At 40.9% G+C, this 23,462-nt stretch overlaps 1 protein-coding gene across 1 annotated transcript in view; it reads right to left on the reverse strand.

Annotated features, from left to right (window-relative positions):
- The window catches only part of srgap1a (SLIT-ROBO Rho GTPase activating protein 1a), a 75,058-nt gene that overhangs the window by 41,791 nt on the left and 9,805 nt on the right, over nucleotides 1-23,462 (reverse strand). The window contains exon 2 of the mRNA XM_075470869.1: nucleotides 3,842-4,037. Within this exon, the coding sequence (XP_075326984.1) occupies nucleotides 3,842-4,037 (196 nt within the window). The remainder of the gene's footprint in view (nucleotides 1-3,841; nucleotides 4,038-23,462) is intronic.

Here is a 23,462-nt window from a genome sequence, read left to right on the forward strand (position 1 = left end):
TGACTACATAACCCCCACTGAGAGTTGCTTACCCCACATAATGGCAGGAAAATCTCTCAGTGTCATCATTTCCTCCTCAGCCAGGGCAGGAACTGGGTCAGACAGACTCACCAAAGGAAAGTCAGGCCCCCAAGAGCCTCAAAGACAGGTATGAACGAGCAAACCAATGTCGAGGATAGGCAGGGAAGAAGTTGACTGAAGCAAGAGCTCATTAGCAACTTTTCTCCTATCCATGTGTGCATGTGTGGAGGTTCCATCCATTCATGCTGTGTAAATGAACGAGTAACCGGGTCAATGTCAACATAAATGCACTCTCATACAGTAGATGGATGCTGACAAGGAAGGATAATTACCACTTTAGTATGCAAGGTACTGAAACAGGAGCTCTTAACAACAACAGATGTAAAAAAAAAAAAAAAAAAAAAAAAAAATGTTGACGTGCTAATAATTCTTTTATTGTTAAACTGCAGTGGAGGCATCTATAATGACTGACCTACAATGTGGCCATATAGCTGTTCCAGAAGCTATGTGATCCCTGCAGTTATACTGAACGTATCCTCTCAAAAAGTTTGGATTTTCAAAAGTGGCAACAGTGAGCAAAATCTGTAATCAATATGCTGAGGAAATGTTGCATTTTTAATCATCCATGTATCACCTGTCCTGTCCCAACAAAGTTGAGGTTTTGATGAAATGAAGACACTTTTTCTTTTTTAATTTTCTCACCATAGAAATAAAATTATAGCATGGTGCAGAAAGTCATGCGTGCCATTATATACACTATGCAATCACAACATGTTCCATACCTTCTTTTAATCCTAAGAGACAAAGTGAGGAAGCCCTGAAACCAGAAGCTAAATTCTTGACAAAAGCATCCTATTTAAGACCATCCCACATGTGGCTTCAGCAATATAAATAATTCAATGGTTCTTCTGTGACTCCATGTCCCTTCCTGAACAAACTTTGCATTATACAATATCTGGCTGCTTGTGTGTGCGTTGAAGAGGGAGTGAAAGAGAAAGGGGAATGTTTGCCCACATTTGTTCATTTGTGTGTGTTTGTTGTGCAAACCGCCATTGAAACCCAAATGAATGGCTTCTGAACAGCAGTCCTGCTGTGAGCTGGGCATTGTGATGTCTGTCCTGCTTGTTTCTCTTCTAAAGAAATAAAAGGGAAAACACTAATATTACCAAACATTTTGTCTGTAAGATTATTGCCAACTGACTAATGCATCTGCTACAATAAGAAACTGCTGTCGTCTGCTGTATTGCAGCATTGCCCGACATCTCGGAGGCTATAAACTCATGTTGCTGCTTTAACCAGCTGTGTGCTATGTAGAGTTTCCCAACTTCACTGCACAATCAATTATTTTGCAGTTTAGCAGTTTTTTCCTCTCTCTGGAGATGGTGAGGAGAAAGAATGCATATGAGGAAGATCTCCTCGTTGATTAGGATTTAATTCAAGTGTAGTATGTCTTGCGGTCATAATTGTACATAAGCCATAACAAAATTAAGCTAAAGCGCGATACAGGAGGGAGTTTGTTTGTTGGTGAAGCTGCATGTCTCTGTAGCAGTTTACATGGCTTTCTAAAGACAAGTGGATAACATGAATTCTCAGCATGTGACACAACCCTGCACAAGAAGAGACTGCAGTGGCTTAAGTGTTAAGGCTGCTCAGAAGCAATAAAGATGCATTACAAATTCTTATGTCATCGCGAACTACTATCATTTCTGTTCAGGGGTGAAAAAATGCATACTGCTACAGTCACCATCTAGAGAACTTCTATGATTACGAAGAGATTTATTTCTCGGTGAGCTATTTTTAATGTGCAGCTCGACTCTTCAGAGAACCTTTTGCATTTGCATCATCCATCTTCTACGGCAGTCTTACCACCAGTCTTTCAGATTTTACACAAGTACAGCTCAGCGAGAGCTCCCCTGAAGGCAGTTCTATTCCTCTCCAGCAGTGAGTCACAGCAATACCCCACAGGTAACACAGAGTCTGTGAATTCTCACAAACTTCTTTTCACTCTTGAGAAGGATTATGGACTGAACTCCTACTGAGTCCCAATGTTTTCCTTACACACTGACGTGTGAGAAAGATGCAGCTTTAGCCCTTTATGGAAGCATTAAAAAACAGTTTAGGAACAATTTCTTGTCCAAGACATTTTAGGAGGGGTGTGGGACCACAGAGGGATAAGCATCGACCTCCACCTGTGTTTTGCCTTGTAACCCAGTAGCAACTTAAACAACAGCCGTCTAAAGGCAAAGTGAGCACATTCCAAATGTTGTCCAAACAGGGGAAGCATTATACAAATCCTGCATATTAATGCGGTTTCAACAAAGAGAAAGACGTCTTGTCAACTTGCCTCAGCATCAGTTATTTAAACCAAACTCAAAAATGCTGCCTCACTGTCAGCTCCAGCCCCTCGTGTTAAATGCAGCTCGTCTAGACTAATTACCAGATTTAGCTGCTCATTTTAATGCTATTTTTGCATTTTGGTGTTGTACCATGAAAACCTATCGTATGAAAACTGGCCCGAGGCTGTAGAAAAAACACGGAAACACGTTTTCACACCACAGATAAACCTGTCCAATGAAAACAACCCCCAAGAGTACGGAGGCCTTACTGTACTTGTGTTTATGTGAACACCAAAATATGAGCCACATGATTTAAAACTCACAGGAAGGTTTTCAATGTTTTTCCAAACGCCCTATATTTACTCAAGAAACACTCCCGGTGCCACTTGCCAAATGTTTACCCTGTGAAAGGAGTGACCAGACTGTACATGACACAATGAAAACCACAGAGTGCCATACTGGAACCTCCACAGCAGTTATACACACGGACGCACGCAGCTGTTAGAGCCATCGAGGCTTTAGAGGGAGAACTGAGGCTTTTTTGAGGCAGCAAAAACTTTTTGCTCCATCCACAAGATTAAACAATATGCTAATGTATGCTTTTCCGTGAGCAGCCGTGAGCAGTGCAATAAGGACAAAAACTACAGCATGTTTAATGGTGTCAAGATCTATAAAAAGGCTCCCAGTGGAAATGTGATGCACAGTGAACAGAGGAAAGACTGAGACAGGAAGAAAGAGCCTAAGTTGATTTTATCTTGTTTTCATTTACCTCCACAGCTAGGAAAACCATATATCAAATTAAGTTCCATGTCTTCTAGTTGCATGTCTTCTATAATTTGTTCATGGTGACAACAATACCCAAGCCCAGAGAAAAAAACCCAGATAACTCATATATTCATATGTCCACATTTTATTAGGTCTTAGACTTACTAGTCTAAACCAAATACTCAATAATGACAAAACCAAAACAGACATTTCGTTAATTAATTTGGTAATAAACACTGAAATGCCATATTTACGTAAAGTTTTTCACAGCCATCATCTACTTCTTGGTTTAAACACCACATGCAGTCTTTTTGGGAATGATCCTACAAGCTTGGCACATCTCTATTGGAAATTTGTGCATTCCTTTTCACAGAATTGTTCAAGCTCAACAAGGCTGCGTGTTGAGGTTTCAGGTCTCTCCAGAGATCCTTTACTGGATTAAGGTATTAAATCTGACTCGGTCACTCCGGGACTTTTACAGTTTTACTCCAGCCATTCCTTTGCTTTCTCAGTGGTTTGCTTTGGGTCATTGACAGGCTGAAGTGTAAACCTTCACCCAGCTTCAGATTTTAAGCAATTTGGAAAAGGTCTTCCTCTTCCTTAATTTCTTTTAAATGTGAATTTTAAATTCAAAATGTCTATTTCTCCAACTATATTAGCAAACAGGACAAAAAAAACCTAAAGGACAAACCAACATTAAGGAGACAGCATGCCCTTACTTGTACTGCTGATGATCCTTGGTGCTGCGAGTCTTTGCCATGAAGCGTTCAGCCAGTTTCTCGAGGTTTCTGGAGTACTCCATCTCTATTTCCGCCTTCTTTCTGAAGAAGTCCTGAAGGTCCTGCAGCAGCTGGACCCTCATTTCTGTCTGCTGGTCCAGACATTTCTGCTGCTCCACCAACTGGGCCCTGATCTCTGACAAAACAAAGGAATGAAAGAAAAAAAGAAATTAGGATGAAGAATAAAACTTGAAGAGCGTTAAAAAGTTGAGATCGGTATTTTTTTTCTTTTGGTTTGACAAATCATAGACAATCATTTACATTTGAAATGGTCACAGTCATTCAACAATTAAAGATGTGAAAGCCAGCTTTACAAATCAACATACAGACATCATACACTTGAAAATGATTGATGAGCAAAAAGGACGAATGATCAGCATGAAGGGGAATTTCAACACAGTTCTTATGCACAGGAATACGACTGAACAGCCCAGTGCAGCTTATTATTTCTTAATTAGGAATCTCCTGAATGCCTGTAGAGAGGTTGTTAAGGTTGACAAAACTGTCCTCAGGTGTTTCATTTGAGCTAAAATAACCTGACACCAATCACCCTGAGTTAAAGCACAAACCTGAACACCCACACAAATACATGCACCCAAATCCATCTATGACGGCCTTATCTAAATAAGCCCTATGTGCAGGCTGTGTTACTATCCATGCTCTTTTCAGGAAAAACACACAAGTCAGAGTGCTCCTTGTTTAAATGGCCATGCTCATCATGATAAAGCTGATCTAACAAACACATATGCACTCACTTGCATAGCAGCAGCCACTCACATATTGCTTCCTCTGTGTGCTCCATCTTGCTGGGCCTTGTATAATTGATTTCTACTAAAGGAAAGTACACTCAGTCAGACGTCTTGAGCAGAGGAGATAGATTAGAGGTGATTTAGAGCTACGCAGACACCAATTGAGGGAGGTGATTCCTCATTTTAAAGGTGAGGCAAAAAGTTGCAACGTGCCTTCACAAACCCTTTGTACAACTCACTGTGCAAGGTGTTTTTAAAAGTAACCGTTTTTTTTGTTTGTTTGTTTGTTTGTTTGTTTAATGCACTGCAATGAAATCTCAGAAACAAAAACAAGGATAATTGTTTCCGGACAGTTTAATGGGCATTGTGTTTACTCCATTAACAACTATTGATGTTAAGATAATAACAACATCAATACCTAAAGATCAAATTGTTAATATTGTAGGATATGAAATCCATGCTGAAGAAGAATCACAATCTAATCTGGCTGAGGTTGACATGTGCTGATTGTTGAAGCCATATAATACCTGTATTAGGTTCCACTCTGTTAAGAGAGCAAGATGCGGAGCACTGTCGTCCTGGAATTAATGGGACATCGCAGTTGTGTAATCATATTCCGTGTTCTTTATTAACAAAGAGAAGGAGCTGCAATTCCATGAAGAAAATGTAAAATGTAGCAATGGTTCAAAGCCAGTTCCATAATAATAAATCATATTTCCACTTCACGGGGAAAGCTTCTCATCTTTTAAAACTTTAAAATGCCACTTTTAAGCAACAAAACATTGGCAACATAATCCACGACATCCCCGAATACATGAAGTCATACAAAGTATGCCACTTCATGGCTGATCAGATGATACTGCTCATTTATTTTATAGCACTCACTGCGACCACCCACCGACCTGCAGAATGTAGGATTATTTATTTTTTTGTAGTCAAATTCACTCTAACCAGAAACAATTAGGAACCCAGAGCTAAGGAACATACTCAGCTATAAGCTTGAATCTCGCCAGCCCGCTACTTAATGAATACATACAGCCATCAACTCTGAAGTACAGTGGACTAAAACAAAGATAATAATGTGATGAGACAATTAAAGAGCAGCAAATGCCTCTGAAAAAAAAGAGACATAGAAAGATCCCTGAGAAGTCTTTCAGGAGACCATCAATATTTAGTCAATCAAGCTACTTAATGGCTTGATGTAGCGATCAAATCTTAAAAAGCCTCTACTCCATTTATAAGCCTCAAAGATTCTAACAATCCACATAAATTAGAAGCAATGCTAAATGAGAAGGAGTGTTCATCACAGCAGTTTGATTCTCAACCACAACAAACCAAATTATGAATCTTGACAGTGAGATTTCTAAAGCAAAGAACAGTTTTGACTTAAATTAAGAACCCAACACACCAATATAAAGAACTTCAGGTCATTAGCCGCATTCGCACTGTAGGAACCTTTGGCAGTTCCTATAACCTTTTCAGGAACGGGGACGTTTTCTCCCGCATTCGGACATACAGGAAGTTCCTATAGCCATTTCAGCTCCTTCTCCGAGGCTGGGTCTTTTCTGGGTTCTATAGGAACACATCTGACGGAGGTGTTTGGTGGTCGGTAGCTACGCCCCTTGTCATGCTGTCACGGCTGAAATGTTTCCTCGTACGACACAGACACAATCTGCATGTGTTTAATAAGTTAAACTGACACGTCGTCTCCTTTGTCTGCGGCGCTCTGCTCTCCTTCCTTCATGAAACAAAGAAGTATGGCCTGCGCTCGATCCCGACTCTCTCTGTGTGCTCTTCCAGCCTCGATGTTAGACGCCCGATGTGATCGTCCATGATTAATATCACCATCATGCAGACCATGAACACGGTGGCCTCCCCGCTCTCCATATTAGCTTCTTTGTGGTGTTTTTTTCTTCTCTCCTTACTTTTTGCGGGTTTTGTTTTGTTTTGTTGTTGAATGTGGCGCTAAAGTAACACGTCACTGACGCAGACGGCTGCGTCGCTGCGTCTCGACCTGGTCCCGACTCATGTGCGAATGCAGACTGAAACAGTTCCGCTGGGGAAGGACAGTTATCAGAACGAAATTCGAGGAGGACCGTTCTTAGAACGGCGTTCTTAGAACGGCTCTGTCCGAATGCGGCTATTGTCAAACTGTGCTAAGAAGGAGGTTATGATTCTAAATGTAAAGTCCAGGCTTTCTCATGAATAGGTGAAGTTTGCAATTGTTTCCATTTTAAGAGGGTCTGAGGATTAAAACAAAGCTACCATGGCTTTGACGCAATGAGGAGTACCGGATCATTTGACACAATTACACTCTCGACTGCACAAGGAAACTCATTAAATCATTAATTTTCCAAGTCAAGCATTTGCCACAGGAGCTGCAGCACCAAGTTTACATATCAGGAAATTAATGACAGAAGGTAACCACCTGTCAGCGGAAACTACAGGACAGGTGCTGTCTAACAACTGAGAGGCAACTGATGATTTCTGTTTTAAAATGAGAAATTTCACCACATTTCTACCACATTAAGAGAGAGAGATATTGTTAAATGTTTATGCAGAAACAAATCTGTAAAACTGGCAAAAAGAAGAATATTATGGGGGAGAAAAGAAGTTCACAGGAACCCAACCCAACCTCATCTCCCAAGCTCAGTGTCTCTTGGGGATGAGCTCATCAACAGCCATGTTCACTGTCTGAACTCTTTGTGGGAGTCAAGTTGGAAACACAAAGGAAAATAAATGTTGATGGCGTGAAAATTGACCCAGGAAAAAAGACGGAGACATGCGGAGGTTTCAAAACAATCCCCTTGTCTAGTCGTTTCATGGTGGTTCCAAAAAAAGAAGCTTAACTCTTTTTTCATATTGACATTGGAAGTTTAAAAAAGGGAGAGAAAAAGTTTTCACGGTTATTCTTCCTATTGTGAGCATAATCTAAGATCTGACAGTAACACGAGAGAGAGTGAGTCATCTAATCCCACAGGCAAATATTTAAAATGAGGGACTAAGTTACTTTAGTGCCTGAGCCTCATCAAGCTTCTCCTTTTGATCATAGCGAGGCTTTATGTAAACACCGTGCTAAGAACGACGTCAGGTTTCTGACTGGTTTCTTTCAAAGTAAACAGAACGAGCAGAGGCTGACACAGTAGCTCGTCAATGCATTTAAAAAAAAAAAAAAAAATGAAATCCAAAGTTTTGCAAAATCTTATTGACTATTACATACTGCATTCCTGCCATTCTGAGGTAACAATTATGGAAAACACAAGTGGAGGCCTCAATGCTGGAGGGACATGAGATTAGGGGGATACGTTGGGGGTGGGGCATCAAAGCGCTTTCTGCTCCCTTTCATAGCACTGAGTTAACAGTTAAAATATCAAGTCTGTCCTTCAATTTCTCTCTCAACATCAACAAAGCAAGCAAACAATCCACAAAGCTGGATCGTTTTATAGGCCTATCCAACCACGTGCTGGCCTGACTGGTAGCTTGCAGAATTGAAGCAAAGCCTATAAAGTTGTCAGCAACAAATCCAGCTGACTGATGGACATCCAGGCAGTGTGGCCTAGAAAGCACATGGTGCTGATATGGACAATGAGAAAGTGCTTTGCAGCCTTTGTGGCGAACAGTTTGGTCCAAAGCCCCTTTGTTTCTCAGTTGGATGTTATCCAAGTGCTCCTTTGGAGGACACATCGCATACTTCCCATAACCCCATTCATGGCAACAAATATGTACAAAGTTGCAGTTCAGAAGAGCTTCTGATTTGCCAGATAGGCCTGTTCTATTGTCAAAGAAAGTGTGTGGTAAGCAGGACAGGTACTGACCCACAGTGTCGATCCTCTGAAAGAGAAACTAGGCTTCAGTATAAACAACTCAGCTGCTGTCAGAGAGCCAGAGAGATGTATATGGTTTATTTTCTCTCTTGAACCCAACAATATTCAACTTTCCTATGGATCAATCTCTCTGTATCTGTCACCTTTGCTTAATGCAGCAACGCATTTCTCTAAACTCTCAGAGTTTCTACATTTTTCCTAGTTGATTACAGTTTCCTTCAACAACTATCTGGGACATGCCGTACCGCATCAGTCCCAGGGCTGCATTTCTACATGCAGAGTGGCTCATCAGCAGCACCTGAAATAGCAGCTGAGGCCTGGGGAGGAATGATACAGGAGGGTGCCCGGCCTCACCATCTGCTTCAGATCTAGGTTTTGGGACTCGGGGAGTTGTCTGTGCCTCTTCTGGAGGCTGGATACAAGACAGGATAAATACCATCAAAGGTAATTACGAAAAGGCCGATCACTTTTTAAAAGAGCACAAGCTTTCAATTACAGATGGAGCGGGATCACATGCCAGAAAGAGCTCAACGTCTATGGCATGTAATCTTCTGACGTTTTGTGTGGTTTGACAACCCAACAAGGCCCTACTGCCATACTTAATTATAGTGGGGCTATCATTCATAATGGTGCTTCTCTGGGAAATGCATACCATATGACAAAAATTATACACAAAGTATCTTTATTCAAGCAACTGAATTGCTAAAAGATGCGCCTGCCCCACTGTTCATTTTGACAAAGCATGACTCATCATGGTATGAGCTGTTTTTCTAAGATATGATGATCCGGGACCGCACGGTCATGAACAGATGAAAAACAGGTATCGAGGATGGATGGATGGACACCTGGGGTCTATATTTAAGAAATAGAGGAACAGACAAAACACGTAGGGGTGGCCAACTGTTACTGAATAAATTGAAAAAGGACTTTCAAACTGACACAGTTTGACTCTTGCCATGTTCAATGGCATAAATATAAATGCTGACAAAGTTGACAGAAATAAAACCAGATTAATCACAACAGACATGATAAAAAAAAAATACATTTTGATCCTGCATTTTAGGTTTCTCCAACATTAGAGCCTGCCAGCACAGCAGTTCAAGGTTTGATGCTTTATTCTCTCCAGCTATCCCTTAGTCTAGAAGCTAAAAAAAATTAGAGGAAGTCCAAATTTGACAACTTGACTCATGAGGCCAACAAATCATGACCCAGAGTTTCATACACAAAGCACTGCACACTTTAGTCACTGAGAAGTGACTAAAGCTAAAGAAGTTCCAAGTATTTTTGTGATGCAGAGTTTGGGAAAAGAATCGAGAATGCTAGTGGAACCAGTAAAGCTTTTCAAGACTTTGGTATGTTCACTGTTAGATCTACAATCCTATCTGCCTTCCACCTGGAAAGGACTGCTGGAATACGTTGCTGTGTTACTGTTACTGAATTATTGATACTAACGTCTCCTTCTTCTTGTCATTACATCTCCATCTGTAATAAAATAAGTAGAAAAGACAGAAAATCAACTCTTCATATAAAATAAAGCCATCAGGAATACAGGATAACTTGAGGAATAGTGAGGTCAGCATAAAGTAGAGACTTGCCAAAAAGATCACTGCAAGCTCAGCCAAATTACACACACCATACTGCCAGTTATACTAAAGCATTTTATCTGAAAATAATACAGAATGTGGTCCCCGTTACAACATCTGACTGACATGCTGGCAGCATCCAAAACCACAGACGGGTTTCCAATGGAAGTACTGTAGGCTACTGTGATCCAAAGAATAGCTGCTCATTCAGAATGGAAAAGAGCCTGGCCAATAATGCTCTGCTTCTTAAAAAACACTGTAAGCTGAACCATCTCTACTGTTTTTTGCGGTTTCTTTTGTTTTGTTTTTGAGGAATTTTATTTCATCTTCACGGACCCAACTGCTCAAGGTTGGGTGCAGTTTGTGCTTAAATGTTCAATTTCAAAGCAAAGTCCTGTTTTTTTTTTTTTTTACAGCTCTGTCTTAAAGAAAATTCTCTTCCCTTCCTCCTTATACAAATAAAACCTGCAACATTTTTTTCCCTGGAGCACAATTGTATGTCTAATGGAGAAGAAAAATATTATTAAATATGCACAACTTGCTAACTCCCATATACACACATGAAATGCAGTAGCGATTATGGTACGAGTTGTGTTTTCACATGACACTGTGGGGTATTGTGGCAAAACCCAGTGAGTTAAGGGACCTATATGTGCTTTTTATAGTCTGATACAGAAACAACTCAACCATGAAGGCTAACCATTTGTGCTGTTCACAAAAAATCCCAGAGGTCAAAAAACACATGTTGGAGTAGAAGATTCTGGAAAAAAAAATGACCCTTTAATCTGCGTCGCTCCCATTCAACGAGGTCATATTTTAATGTGCACTTTCAATAACTGAAATGTAATCATCTCTGCCAATTAGATTCGGCTCTCCTAAAAAGGCAGATGAGCCAAAAGCCACAGTTGCTAAGGCAACACCCCCACAGAGGAGAGGCCTACAGCAAGCGGGAGAGAGATCAATCATGTCAGACTTTATAGTGGCCAGCGAGGACCATCATTCTCATCCAAACAAAATAAAAGAATGACGAGCTCGGTGCTGGAGGAGGAAAGCAGATTTTAACAGTCAGAGCTGTGTGTTCAGCTGCTGGTTAACATCTAGACATTTTGTTTGATCTGGACACCAGTCTGGTGTGTTGGTCTGCTAGATGGACTGGCTGAGATTTGTGTGGTTCACAAATGGCCAACCGATCAGGTTGATGAGGTTACAGAAGGATAAGCATATGTAAAATGTAAAAAAAAGTCGCCAACTCTCTCGTACCTCTGAGGTCAGCACTGTCAGAATCACTTTCTATTGTTGTGACACATGAGAAATTTTGAGTAAATGTTCATTTCCCCTGCGAGTGAATCCACGCAATGCAGCGAGTTACGATATAAAACGCTGGTACGATCAAGTCTGATGTTTGGAGAGTTTCAAGTTTCTGAATCATCACTAAAATCCTGTAAATCAAAGCCCCTCCTGCCATCCCCCTCCAAAGGAACACACGACAAACACTTCACATTTTTTAGGCCTACACAGGTGAGCATTTGACACTTAAAAAATGTCCTTGTCCCAAACAGAAAGATTCAAAGTAGACAAGCAACGCTACGGACGGGAAGCTGCTGCTCAACATCAAAGAGAGGAGAATCTGTGATAAATACAAACATCTCTTTCATTCTCTTGGCAAGACCTCGCCCACTTGTCTTATTCATCTTCAGAAAATACCGAGCTGCTCTGTCTGCTGCCCAAGGGGACCAAGATCACTAAATTTGGGGGTTTTAATGATATGAACACAATCTGCTTGCTGAAAACCGATCCAGGCAAAGCTCCTCAACTTGCCTGAATTTAACCGATAACTTCGACGAACATACCGCATAGACAAGTTCTAACTTTTGTTTTGTGTTTTCTCAAATGAAAAATGACACCCCACCTTGCATCTGGTATGCCTTTGTACTTTTGTTTAAGGATATTAGTGATGTGAGAGATGAAGGAGCTAAAGCTCCGGTGTCAAGGAAGCCACTCGTTCTCAACAAAGCTAACCTCAGGTGAAAAACTTGGCTGGGCATGCCTACCTGTCTCACAGTTGGGATGTTTGTTTGGGGTAACAATACTATGAAAACTATGTGGTCAGAGTGCTGAAGAGTTGGTGTAGCATCAGAAAGATACACATGCACAAGCTTTCATCTACAGGAATATATGCTTGCCCTTGCAGCAATCAAAGGGAAACTGTCGCATGCTGGCAGAGACTTGAGGAATACCAACTTCAAAAGATGAACCTAAAGAATGGCAAAGCAGTTGTGTGACCTGCAGCAATAAGTATTGTCGAGGAGTTGCTTCAAGGTGACTGAATCAACTCCCTTTGCATGGGCCCTAAGGAGCTGTGAAGGAAAGAAAAATGTAGGTGGGGCTTTCGCGTGTGTTGAGCTGGAGTTTACTACATTGTAGGTATGGAAAGACCAGATACACAAGATCATCTCATTGGGACACGTTTTCCAAATATGTCAGGAAAATCTACATAGACCGCGATTGTGATAAGATCAAAATCGCAAAATGCCTGCTCAAGAGAAAAGGTTTGGTTGGTGCCTCATGGGGTACCGTTTAAACAAGGCAGCGCAGCCTGGCGAAGGTGGAAGGATTCGTCAGGACTCACTGACTCGCAGCAACTGTGAAAAGAAATTCTTCAAACTTGAAAAAAAAATACTCCTTTTTTTAAACATTTAAATGAACTTGATCTTAGGTTCATTTGAGAAAAACAGCAGCTCGATAAAGCTCCAAAGTGATTTTTTTATGAGCTGCATATCAATTGACAAACTAATCATTTTATCACCAAAACTTAATCTAACCGGCAATCTGTTTGGTGTGTAAACGTTGACACATTAAAACATTGACTTTAATTAGTAATTGCACTCAAAGCAAATTTCCCCTATTCTGTGAATGTTTGTCCTCATACTGTCCCGTCAGCCTGTTGGACTCCCCGCCTCTGCTGGCAAAGGTTTTGTTGTTCTCTGTCCAGAATCTATATTGGTGGCTTTCTAAGCCTTCCGTTTATCCGTCTGTCTATTGACCTGATGCATTTGTACATCTGCCTTCCTTCATCTTATGTACATCTCCATTTAAAAGGACTTTTGTAAAAGTGACTTTAGTTACAGGATACACCAGATCTGTGTCCCAGAGCCAGCAAGAGCTGCAGGAGGCTTGGGTTAACAACGAATTCCCAAAGTCGGGACACAGAGGAGAAGTAAAGGGAGAAGAGGAGATGGCAGTACATAGAAGTAGCTAATGTGTCAGTGACATACGCTGAAACACTACCCCAAAATGCCAAGCTCAACCAGGAATAAAGCCAGGAACATAACAGAGCTCGGACAGAATATTTGGCTATTTGGATATCCGGATATCCATTCATTGGTAACTATGGTTTCAAATTTTTGAAGTAGTCAGGTCGGCATCAATAAAGTTGCTACAAGTCAAGGTAGCAAATTTTTTGATTTAGTGAAATAACCGTTTACACAGTTTTGTGCAAGCACACACGGGACAAAATATAACATATCTACTATTTCTGAATTTCTATCTTGCAAAAAGGTGTCTTGCAAATTGTCCTTATCAAATTGTGACTAGGGCTGGTATCCCGACTGAGTTGCTGAATCGATTCAATTCCAAATCAGAAGGTTGTGATTCAATTTGATTTCCGATTCGATTCAATATTGTTTCAAAAATATTCAGGTTTAGTTCAATTTTGGCTTGGCAATAAAAAAGGTTTTCAAAAATTCATGTGAGACTGCCAATGCAGGTGATGCAGAAAATGGCATATAACAAAAAAAAATAGTGTATTTTTAAAACTAAAATCAATTTGAATTGGAAAATTGATTGTTTTGTTTTGAGTCTAAATTGTGACAGTTGCCATGCGGGAAACTAAGTGCATACATGATTCATTGCTGTGTGCTGGGCAGTATCCAGCTTATAGTCTAACTACATCTCGAACACAAAGATGAGTAACATTTACACACAGAAGTTTGTCTTTCAATAAACCTCCGTCTGTCGCCTCAGGCCATTTAGAAAGGTTGAGGGCCTTAATGTAATTTTTGAGGACAGTGCTCATAAATGAATTCTTAATACAAGCACAGGAGAGGAAGGGGAAACAGACCTGGGGGCGATTTTCTGTTTTTCATCTTCGTCCTCGTGCTCAAATAGCTTCCCTTTCAACTTAATGAAAACTAATACCACCAAGAAGACTAGATGTTATTAGGTTAATCCTTTTTTGAAGATTCCACGAAAAGATTAGGGCAGGAGACTATGTGCTGCAAAATAATGTGAAACACAGGAGAAAGTTAAAAGCTGGAAACAAACCAAAATTCAAAAATACAGAAATGTAACTCGAGACAATACAAAATGGGCAGCATATTCCAAGGTGGAAACTCTTTGAGCTAAACTAAATGAACATATAAGCCTAATGGTAGTACTGTATGGTAGATAGTCTGATAGCTTTGGAAACCCCTACGCATTTTAGACAATCAATAGCAGGAGCCTTTTGTGGTGCATCATCATTTTTCTGAAAACAGTAATTTGATATTCGTACCCAGTTCACATAATGGTTCACCAGGCGTGTAAAGATAAGTATGGTGGTATGCATCAGTTTAGCTTTCTAATACAGTGCATATACACACACGCACGCACACATATCTTTCTGTAATGGACAGCAAATCTTATTTTTAAAAAAAAAGCCCTCATTATGACCACCAATAGAGTGAGTAGAGTTGCCCATCTTGTGACAACCTGCATCCTGGAATTCACATGGATTTTATTTTGCCACATGCCACCTACCTTTACAGTTCTGCAGGTCAGTCAAACCTCTTCCTAACATGGCAGGCGACTCCCCTACAGTAGCATCCTCCACCAGAAGGGCAGCAAAGGCGCCCACAAAAACTTAGGGTGCTAAAAACTGCTCAGAGAACACAGCAAAGACCCTGCCTCCGTCTGATGGCATCTGTGGCAAGCACGCCTAGTCGACAAAGACTCCCCTGAATACTCATAGAGCCAAAAGGACAAGAGGACTGACTCAAAAGTATGCAGGTGGTCATAATGTAATGGCTGGTATGTTCATTTTACAGGAAGAAAAAAAGAGTGGTGTAGCATGAGAAAGATCACAAAAAAGAAAGAAAGAAGGGGCCATTCTTTTAGGATTTGTTTAAGATTTGAACAGTATCCACTAAACAGCAAAGAAGAGCATCATCTTCTCATCTTGTGTTTCCCTTCTTGTCACTGACCATGCGTCACCATACCACAGAAAACAGCACCTTGCAGGAAGCGGGGTTTCTGAGCCTTTGATTGGGTTGAGCCTGCAGAGGAGCTGGAGGGGCAGCGGACGAACAACCCTACTATTCAAGACCAGTCCTGTAATTCCAGAGGGAAGTGCATGCTATCCCGGTGGGAGGAGAGAGGGAGCAAGAGAAACGGCGAGGGGAAGCGGGAGTGAAATGAGACTGATTATTAGTTGAAAAAGTGTTGCCAAGGACAGCTGAGAGCTTTTAAAGCTCTCAGACAGAGAGAAGACTTGTACGATTTGTTGGGAATGCTTCAAGCACTGTTCAAAATTCCAATAAGATTAACTCTCCGGCGCAATAAACATTTGATGCTGCTTTTCTGGGGAGACATTAACATTCTGTATAGCAACAATAACAACAATGCAAACTAACAAAAAAAGACGTGCAGGGAAGTTTTCCATGAGCAGGAATCGGTGCTAAAGAGCTCAATAGAGCGTTAGCAGGACTGCACATGTCAACGTTCACCCCACAAGAAACAATGCAGTCTTTTCTTGATTGTACACAAAGACTTCCATCTGTTGCTCTCTTATAGCTCACGTGCAAATCTGAGGATCACTCTTTAATATACTTTTTTGTTTCGTCTTTGTTTCTCATCACGCTTATCTCCTCCTTCACAGTTATTCACTTTTTGAATGAAAGATTAAATCAATTTAAGCCACACATCCTTTTCAATTAGCTCCAGAGGACAAACAAAAAAACACAAGTGGATTATATGAGGATGACTTTCAAACTTAGCAGCTCTAGTGTCCCACTAAGCTTTTCCCATGGACAACTTTTAAAGACTTATTTTAAGGTCAAAGACGATGGATAACTCATCTTATCTGCAAGGAAGCAGCTGGCTGAGACAAAGGACAAATAAAAGATTGTACTTCTGTGGACGTTCTACACACACACACACAAATGTGCATCATGCAGACACACACACATGCCCATTCAGCCATTCCTAAAAATATCTTTACAAACCCTACTGTGTCTTAACACAGGCGGTATTGATTACTAGGGTAATGTCTTTAATGAAATTCTAAGTAGCACAGGGCATCCTTGTGTTCCAGCCGAGAGAATGTCAATAGATGTGTTAATGTTTGTGTAACAATGCGCTCTGTATCCACGGGACATTTATCTCTGCTTCTTTGTCTGCATATGCCCATCTGTCATCTTTTCAATCTTTCCGCTTGATTATTTTATTGGGGATTTGATCTAAAGGCATTTACAGGTCATGACTTCAAACCCAAAATTTTCAGTAGTTTGTGCTACAGTAGTTCTTGCGTGGGGCCAGAATACACAGGCCATCCTTTGCTCCCCCCTTGCCTGAATTAGCCTTAGGTGGCCATGACCCTGTCACCTGATAGCCAGTTGTCCTTCCTACTTTTGGAAGGTGCTAACTGCACAAGACCTACAATTTCAGAGATGTCCCACTGTTGCCACATCAAACAGGATTTACCTCAAGAACGAACTGTTTTAGTTACTGCCTAATTCCCACAGTATAAGAGACTAAACTGTAATTAGAAAGTAGTTCATAATCATTTCACATTCAAGTGGTTTCACTGTTGTGGCTAATTGTTCTAAGCACATATTCACTAATCACATAATAATGTTTCATCAATCAATCGCTTGATAATTCTAATTCATTTCTGCAGGAGCAGGGACACTGCAGAAACGTAGTACATATTGAAAACAACAGGATTGTTGTAAATGTAAATGTATTTTATTTATACAGCCCTTTACAGACAATCGTTACGATGTACCAAAGTGCTTTACAGCAGGTAATAAATAAAGAGAAGAATAAGTAAAAACAAAAACAAAAAAAAACAACAAGTTGTAGTTAATACAATAATATCCCATCAACATAATTTTAAAAAAGCATTTAGTTTAGCAGTTAAAGGAAGTAAATAAGTAGATTCCTTGTTAATGCTCCATTCCAGCTGATGGGCATTACTTCTATTGCAAGAAGCAATAGTGCAGAGACAGGGTGGGACAAAAAGACATAACTTTGACTCAACTGAGGAACTGTTTTCATTTCTGAGGCAGTGAACATAGTGGACAGCACTTAATCTGGAGCCTGTGCCTGTCTCAACATTTTATAAGTAATCTAGTTACCTCTGTCTGCATGCTCCTGACAGCTGAAGCTAGAAAAAAAAAAAAAAATTTGCCACACACATATATTCCCACAACAACTATGTCACAACAAGGTCACCCACAAGGCCACCTTCGTCAGTCAGACTGAAGCCAAAGTGTTGGCCTCAGAATTGAATGTGAAAGGACATTACAATGAACAAGATAAATGCAAAACCCTTCAAAGTTACCATCCGCAGTCAAGTAAAGAGGTGCAATATAGACGGGAAAAGCTCCCCCCACACCAACACACATGAGACAGAGAAAAATAAAACTATGAAAGCACAACTGGCACAAACTTCACGCAAACACCTCAGAGAAAAAAAAATTGATTATTTTTTCAACCTGCTACTCACATCTGTGACAACTTAAATAATCCACAAAGAGACATTTTTATCCTCATGTAAATACGCTCTGTTCTCTTGAAAGTGGAGTTGTATCTCCGGCACGAAGAGTTGAGTGACTTAATGGATGTCTTTCAGCAATTTGTATCGTATTCAATGCATTCAGTGTTTCAGATGTCCAAATGCAAAGATATTACTGAGATTATAATGAAGCAACCTTCCACAGATAGTGAAATGAGAAGATCTAAAGAAAACATAAAAACTCAGTCAAACTCATCTCACACAGTAGATGACTTCACCTCAGAGGGACATGAGGAATAGAGCTGAGGTTAATCAAACAATACACCTGGACAGCTGACATCCCATTGGGAGAATGGTAGCTTTGGAGCCAAAGTCCCAAAAGTCAAATGAGTCAAATGATGTTTCTCTGTTTATCCATCTCACTCTCTGAAGAGTATCCTTAAATATGACACTGTATGTCACAATGCTTCAAAAAAGGAAAATATACTCATTGCATTACTATAATTGCATTGTTGAGCTGTACAAGACATTCGTCTGGTCTTTATTAGTGCACTCTAGGTTTATTTGTGCTGTGTTTGACTGTATACATTAACGCAGAAGCCCCAGTAAATGTGCAATAGATGAAAATGTTATCAACAGCTGTTGAAATAAGTACTGCAACATGAACAATCTGGTCAAATAATACATGACTGAAATGTCCATAGGTGTAGAAAGGGGGGTTTGATTTCAAGAGCTAGTTTTCAAGTGACTAGTTTTTCATTCCAAACATTACCCGGCCTCTACACAGTCAATTTCTATAGTCTTCCGAATTGCTGGTTCAACAGCTCAACCAATTATCAAGAGCATCAATGTGACCCTGGTCTTCAGTTTGGCTGGTCTCAGGCTAAATATTGAGGGCATCGGGTTTGGGGCTAAGCTGGACAGGCTGACTGTTAGAGTGATGGATGGATGGTGCATGGATGGTTGCACTAAAACTTGGATTGAAGATTGAGGGTAAAGAATTAAGGGCAGGTGGAGGATGGGGGGGGGGGTCTTTGCCTCAGAGCTTGACTTTAAGCTGCGAGGAGATTCATTTTACATCCACATCTGTTACAAAGTCCCCTTGGTCTCAAAGCCAAATGATCTCACCGATTTAAACAATGATATCACAAGCAAAGGCCCCAAACCTTATTTACATAGCGACATAAAATGCATAGTCGTTTTGTTTATATTTCAAGACATTAGAGTTATTCATGTTAGTGATGACAAAATGGAAATCAAAGAAAGTAACTAAAACTTATACTGAAGCCAGTTCCCACCAGCATGACATTTGTAGATGCATTTTCCTGCAGCCACAGGAAACTGCAATAGGAATTTTGCCAAGAGCCAAACTTCAAAGCACAAGCTTCATCAAAAATCAAAGAGTTATAATTATGCTGATATGACACACTTTTCCAGTTTCATCCAAAAATGCACACATGTATTTTTAATGGCTATTTAAGGGCTGTGAATGAATCATCAGAGTGCAGAAATAAAATGTCCATCTTAAGCCTACAATCATTATCAATTTATCATCATGCAAGTTACAAACATTCCCAGGATTGAGCAAAATATTTTGTAGAGCGTCATGTCTCATAAGCAGTAACTAACCAAGCTGACAGCTCAAAGCAAACACTAAAGGAAAGCGGTAATTTAATGCTATAGCAGAGGTTTCAAATTATTTGCTCTGAGCCTGATGCAACAAAATCTGTTAGGCCAAAGTCGCACTGCTAGGGCATAATAATGAGGCTGCCTTTCCTGAGAAAGTCCTCTGCATTGCAGTTGAGTTTTGATGTTTAAAGTGGGGCACAGACAAATATCTCCTCCACTTGCTGGTTCCCAAACCAAAACACAAACTTGAGATATCCTTTCCTGGCGAAGGAATCAAAACAGAGGGGTGAGAAGAGACTGCAGACAAAACACTGAAAGGTGCAAAACAAGTGAGCAAATTTCTCACTCATACCCGTTCCTTTATTCAAGGAAAAACTGGTTATGCCTTTGCCGCTGTCTTAGAGACATGATAAGGCCTAAGTTTAAGGTGTTATTATACTAATGTTCCTCTAAAAAGGAACCTAAACATGTTTAGTGACTTAATCTTGTCCCAACATCTGGTCAAACCTTAATTCTCTCATGACCAAATGTCTGAACATCTGATAACATAAATGACTGATGTGACATAAATGACACTAATGTTGGAAATTTTGCTGTAGTAAAACAGTTTTGCGCATGTACACGTCACTAATTCCAAAATTTGTGCCCTTAAATGTCAAATCACATCTGAATCTTTCCCCTGGCTCAGGTTTCAACCGGAACGTCCTCGCTGAGTGCCAAACTCTAGCCTGAGGACCTAACAGTTCTCTTGTCACAGTCCCAGTCACGGCCAGCAAGGACCGATTTGCTTCAAGGCATCTGGCAGTGAAAGCCAAGCTGTGAAGAATGAGGAAATCCTCATTGACCTCCACCCCACAGGGCACTGAAGGCCAAGACAGGCTAACGTGATCAGCTCCAACATACAGCAACAGAGGGAAGACGAGCAAATCAGGAGGCCTTGCAAAGACCACATAATCATAGTGGAGGCCAATATGGAGGAAGTGACAGAGTTACATGCTCTTATATCCTGAAACTCACGGGCGAGCTTTAACTGTCAGTCCACTGCCCCTTTTCTAAGTGCCAGTGGCTGGCTCTGAGAGCGGGCTCTCAGTCTAGCTCTCAGGCGATGAGATGACATGTCTTCCACTAAAGAAATGTCCTTCAGAATATCTAATTAAAAGCCTTTGTCATCTTCCCTGTGTGAATGCAAAACTGACAAGACTGAACAGGTGAAACCAAATGCCAGTTTAGCCTGCAGGAGGCAACACCAACAGGACGCACCCAATGCTTCAGGATTAGCACACAAGCCCTGATCCGAGAACGACCAGTGAATGTGATGGACCTCAGGGCAGCTGCTCAGAGAGCCACAGCAAGGGACAAAGAGAGTGAGAGAACAAAAGAAGAGACAGATCAGCTTTCACTGCTCTTTGTTTTTCTACACTGGAGCAAGCAGGACTGGGGCTTTCTCTTTTCTATCTCCCACAGTGCCAGAAGATGGAGGCCACCCTTTTCACGTGTAAGAGATGACAGTCCGGCCAAACATGTGCCACACACCCAGCCAGGTTATTATGCACCGCATACCTCTGGCACGCCATTAACCAGGACAAATCGCATGGCCCCAGGGCAGAAGATCGCTTCCTCCACACTGCCTGATTAAAAAGGAAGACATATGAGGCATGTCCACAGTGTGGGTGTGCATGCTGAGCAGCTGACTGAGCAGGTTTATGCAGACATATAGAAACACACACAAACACACTAACCTTATTTCCCAGCCATGTTTGCTTCAGCCACTTCTGTAGCTGTGCTTCATGAGCTGATCACTATCTATAAGTATGGAGATTTAAAGCATATTCTGTGGAATTTGCTCCACTATGAGAAACAGAACGGGTCAGGACAGTATGACGCTTGTTCCACTTCCAGACCAGCCTGATCTAAAAAACTAACTTTGCTTTGCAGCTCACCCCACTCTTATTAAACTATAATAACATGGTCTGTCAGGAATCTGCAGGGACTTCTAGCAGACAGCAACGTGCTCCATTTAAGCCTAACCAAAAAAAAATAATTAAAAATCAACCAGACAAAGAAATGACATAGCAGAGTCTTCCAAAATAACAGGAGTAGCTACCTGCAGTTCTGTGCTCTGTCAGAGGATATTCTCATATAAGCATCATTAAAACAACTGCAATTAGAGAGCTTTAATAGCTCAGTTGTGTGAGATATTAGTCTCAAGCTTAACCGGAACAAGAAGTTATATCAATTGCAGGAAATTTTCTGTTTGTTCGCAAATTATTTCCAGTACTTAATTTGCATTTTGACCCAGGTGTCTAGTTGCTTTGCCATGGTTCCAGTTGGCTTAAACACCCCTATGCTGCCGATAGCTGAAACTCTGGGACTTTCAGCAGTAAAGTAAATCTAAATATTGCTGACTGGTGTAACACAAACCTTACGTACAACTTAATGAACAGCCGACAGCTATGAACCTAAGCAACTGATAAAAGAAACAGACTTTTCTCATTTTTTCATTGGGACAATTACATTACCTAAATGTTTAAGCATTTGTTCTTACATGTATCCAATCATCAGAGTAGTTTCCCCAATTTCTAAAAAAAATATATATATGTTTTTCAAATTCTTTACTATTAAATGGGATATCTTTATCCCAAAGGTATCCCTGACCTTTGCAGTTCTTTGGATGTGGTGGAAACAAAAAGGACAGCACAAATGACAAATCAGTTCCTTGTTTAGTTCCTGATATTTCCTGGAACAATAGCCGCTTTCGGACTGTAGGAACCTTTGGCAGTTCTAATAACCTTTTAATCCGCGGGGCCGTTTTCTCCCGTGTTCGGACATACAGGAACTCGGGGCTTTCTCCCTTAGTTCCTATAACTATTTAGCTCCTTGTCCGAGGTCGGGTCTTTTCATGGTTCTATAGAACGAATCTAACGGAGGCGTGTGGTGGTCGGTAGCTACGCCCCATGTCATGCTATCACGGCTGAAATGTTTCCTCATACGACACAGACACAACCGGCGGGTGTTTAATAAGTTAAACTTACACTGGTCTCATTTGTCTGCAGCGCTCTGCTCTCCTTCCTTCCTTCATGAAATAAAAAAGTATCGTCTCCTGACTCTCTCTGTGAGCTTTTCCAGCCTCGGTATTAGACGCCTGATGTGATCGTCCATGATTAATATCACCATCATGCAGAACATGAACACGGTGGCCTCCCCGGTCTCCATATTAGCTTCTTGGTGGTGTTTTTTCTACTCTCCTTACTTTTACCGTTTTGTTTTGTGTTTGAATGTAGCGCTAAACGGCTAACGGCTAACACGTCACTGAAGCAGACGGCTGCGCGCGGCGCATCAGTCCCTATCAGGTCCCGACTCATGTGCGAATGCAGACTGAAACAGTTCCGCTGGGGAAGGATAGTTATCAGAACGAAATTCGAGGAGGGTAGTTCTGATAACTACTTTCTTAGAACGGTCTGTCCGAAAGCGGCTAATATGGTCAAACAAAAAAAAAAAAAAAGGTTCCAATAACTTCTATAAATAGGTTTGTCAGTGTCAAAATACTGCGTTGTTCATGTGAATGGCCACTAGGAATCCACAACCCCTGCAGACTACAAGATGGAAACCGTGCAAAAGAGTTGGCACGACTGAGACTAGTTTTTCAGGTCACAGAGCAGAGGTTAGTGGTTCGCTGATCAACAGATTAGGTTGTCCTCAGTCAGAAAGCTGCCAGCTGAGGGTTAGTGAGAGAAAAATGGGCAAGAGAGGGCAAGACTCGATACCAAACACGATGCATCTAGGCCAGCCACAATAATTTCATTGTCATTTAATCTTGATTATTTGAAAAGATCTCAATCATTTTGCATAGTCGTAACACACCGCTGGGTAAAACTTCCACCCTGCACAGCTGAGCTGAGCTGAGCTCCAGTTACAGTTCGACCAGCAATTTTAACAAGACCACCGTCTTTGTTCCAGTATACATGCACAGGAGTGGAATAGAATTGTCAACCCAAGTATGTC

The sequence above is a fragment of the Odontesthes bonariensis genome, chromosome 7 (assembly GCF_027942865.1).
Source record: "Odontesthes bonariensis isolate fOdoBon6 chromosome 7, fOdoBon6.hap1, whole genome shotgun sequence".
NCBI classification, from domain to species: Eukaryota; Metazoa; Chordata; class Actinopteri; order Atheriniformes; family Atherinopsidae; genus Odontesthes; species Odontesthes bonariensis.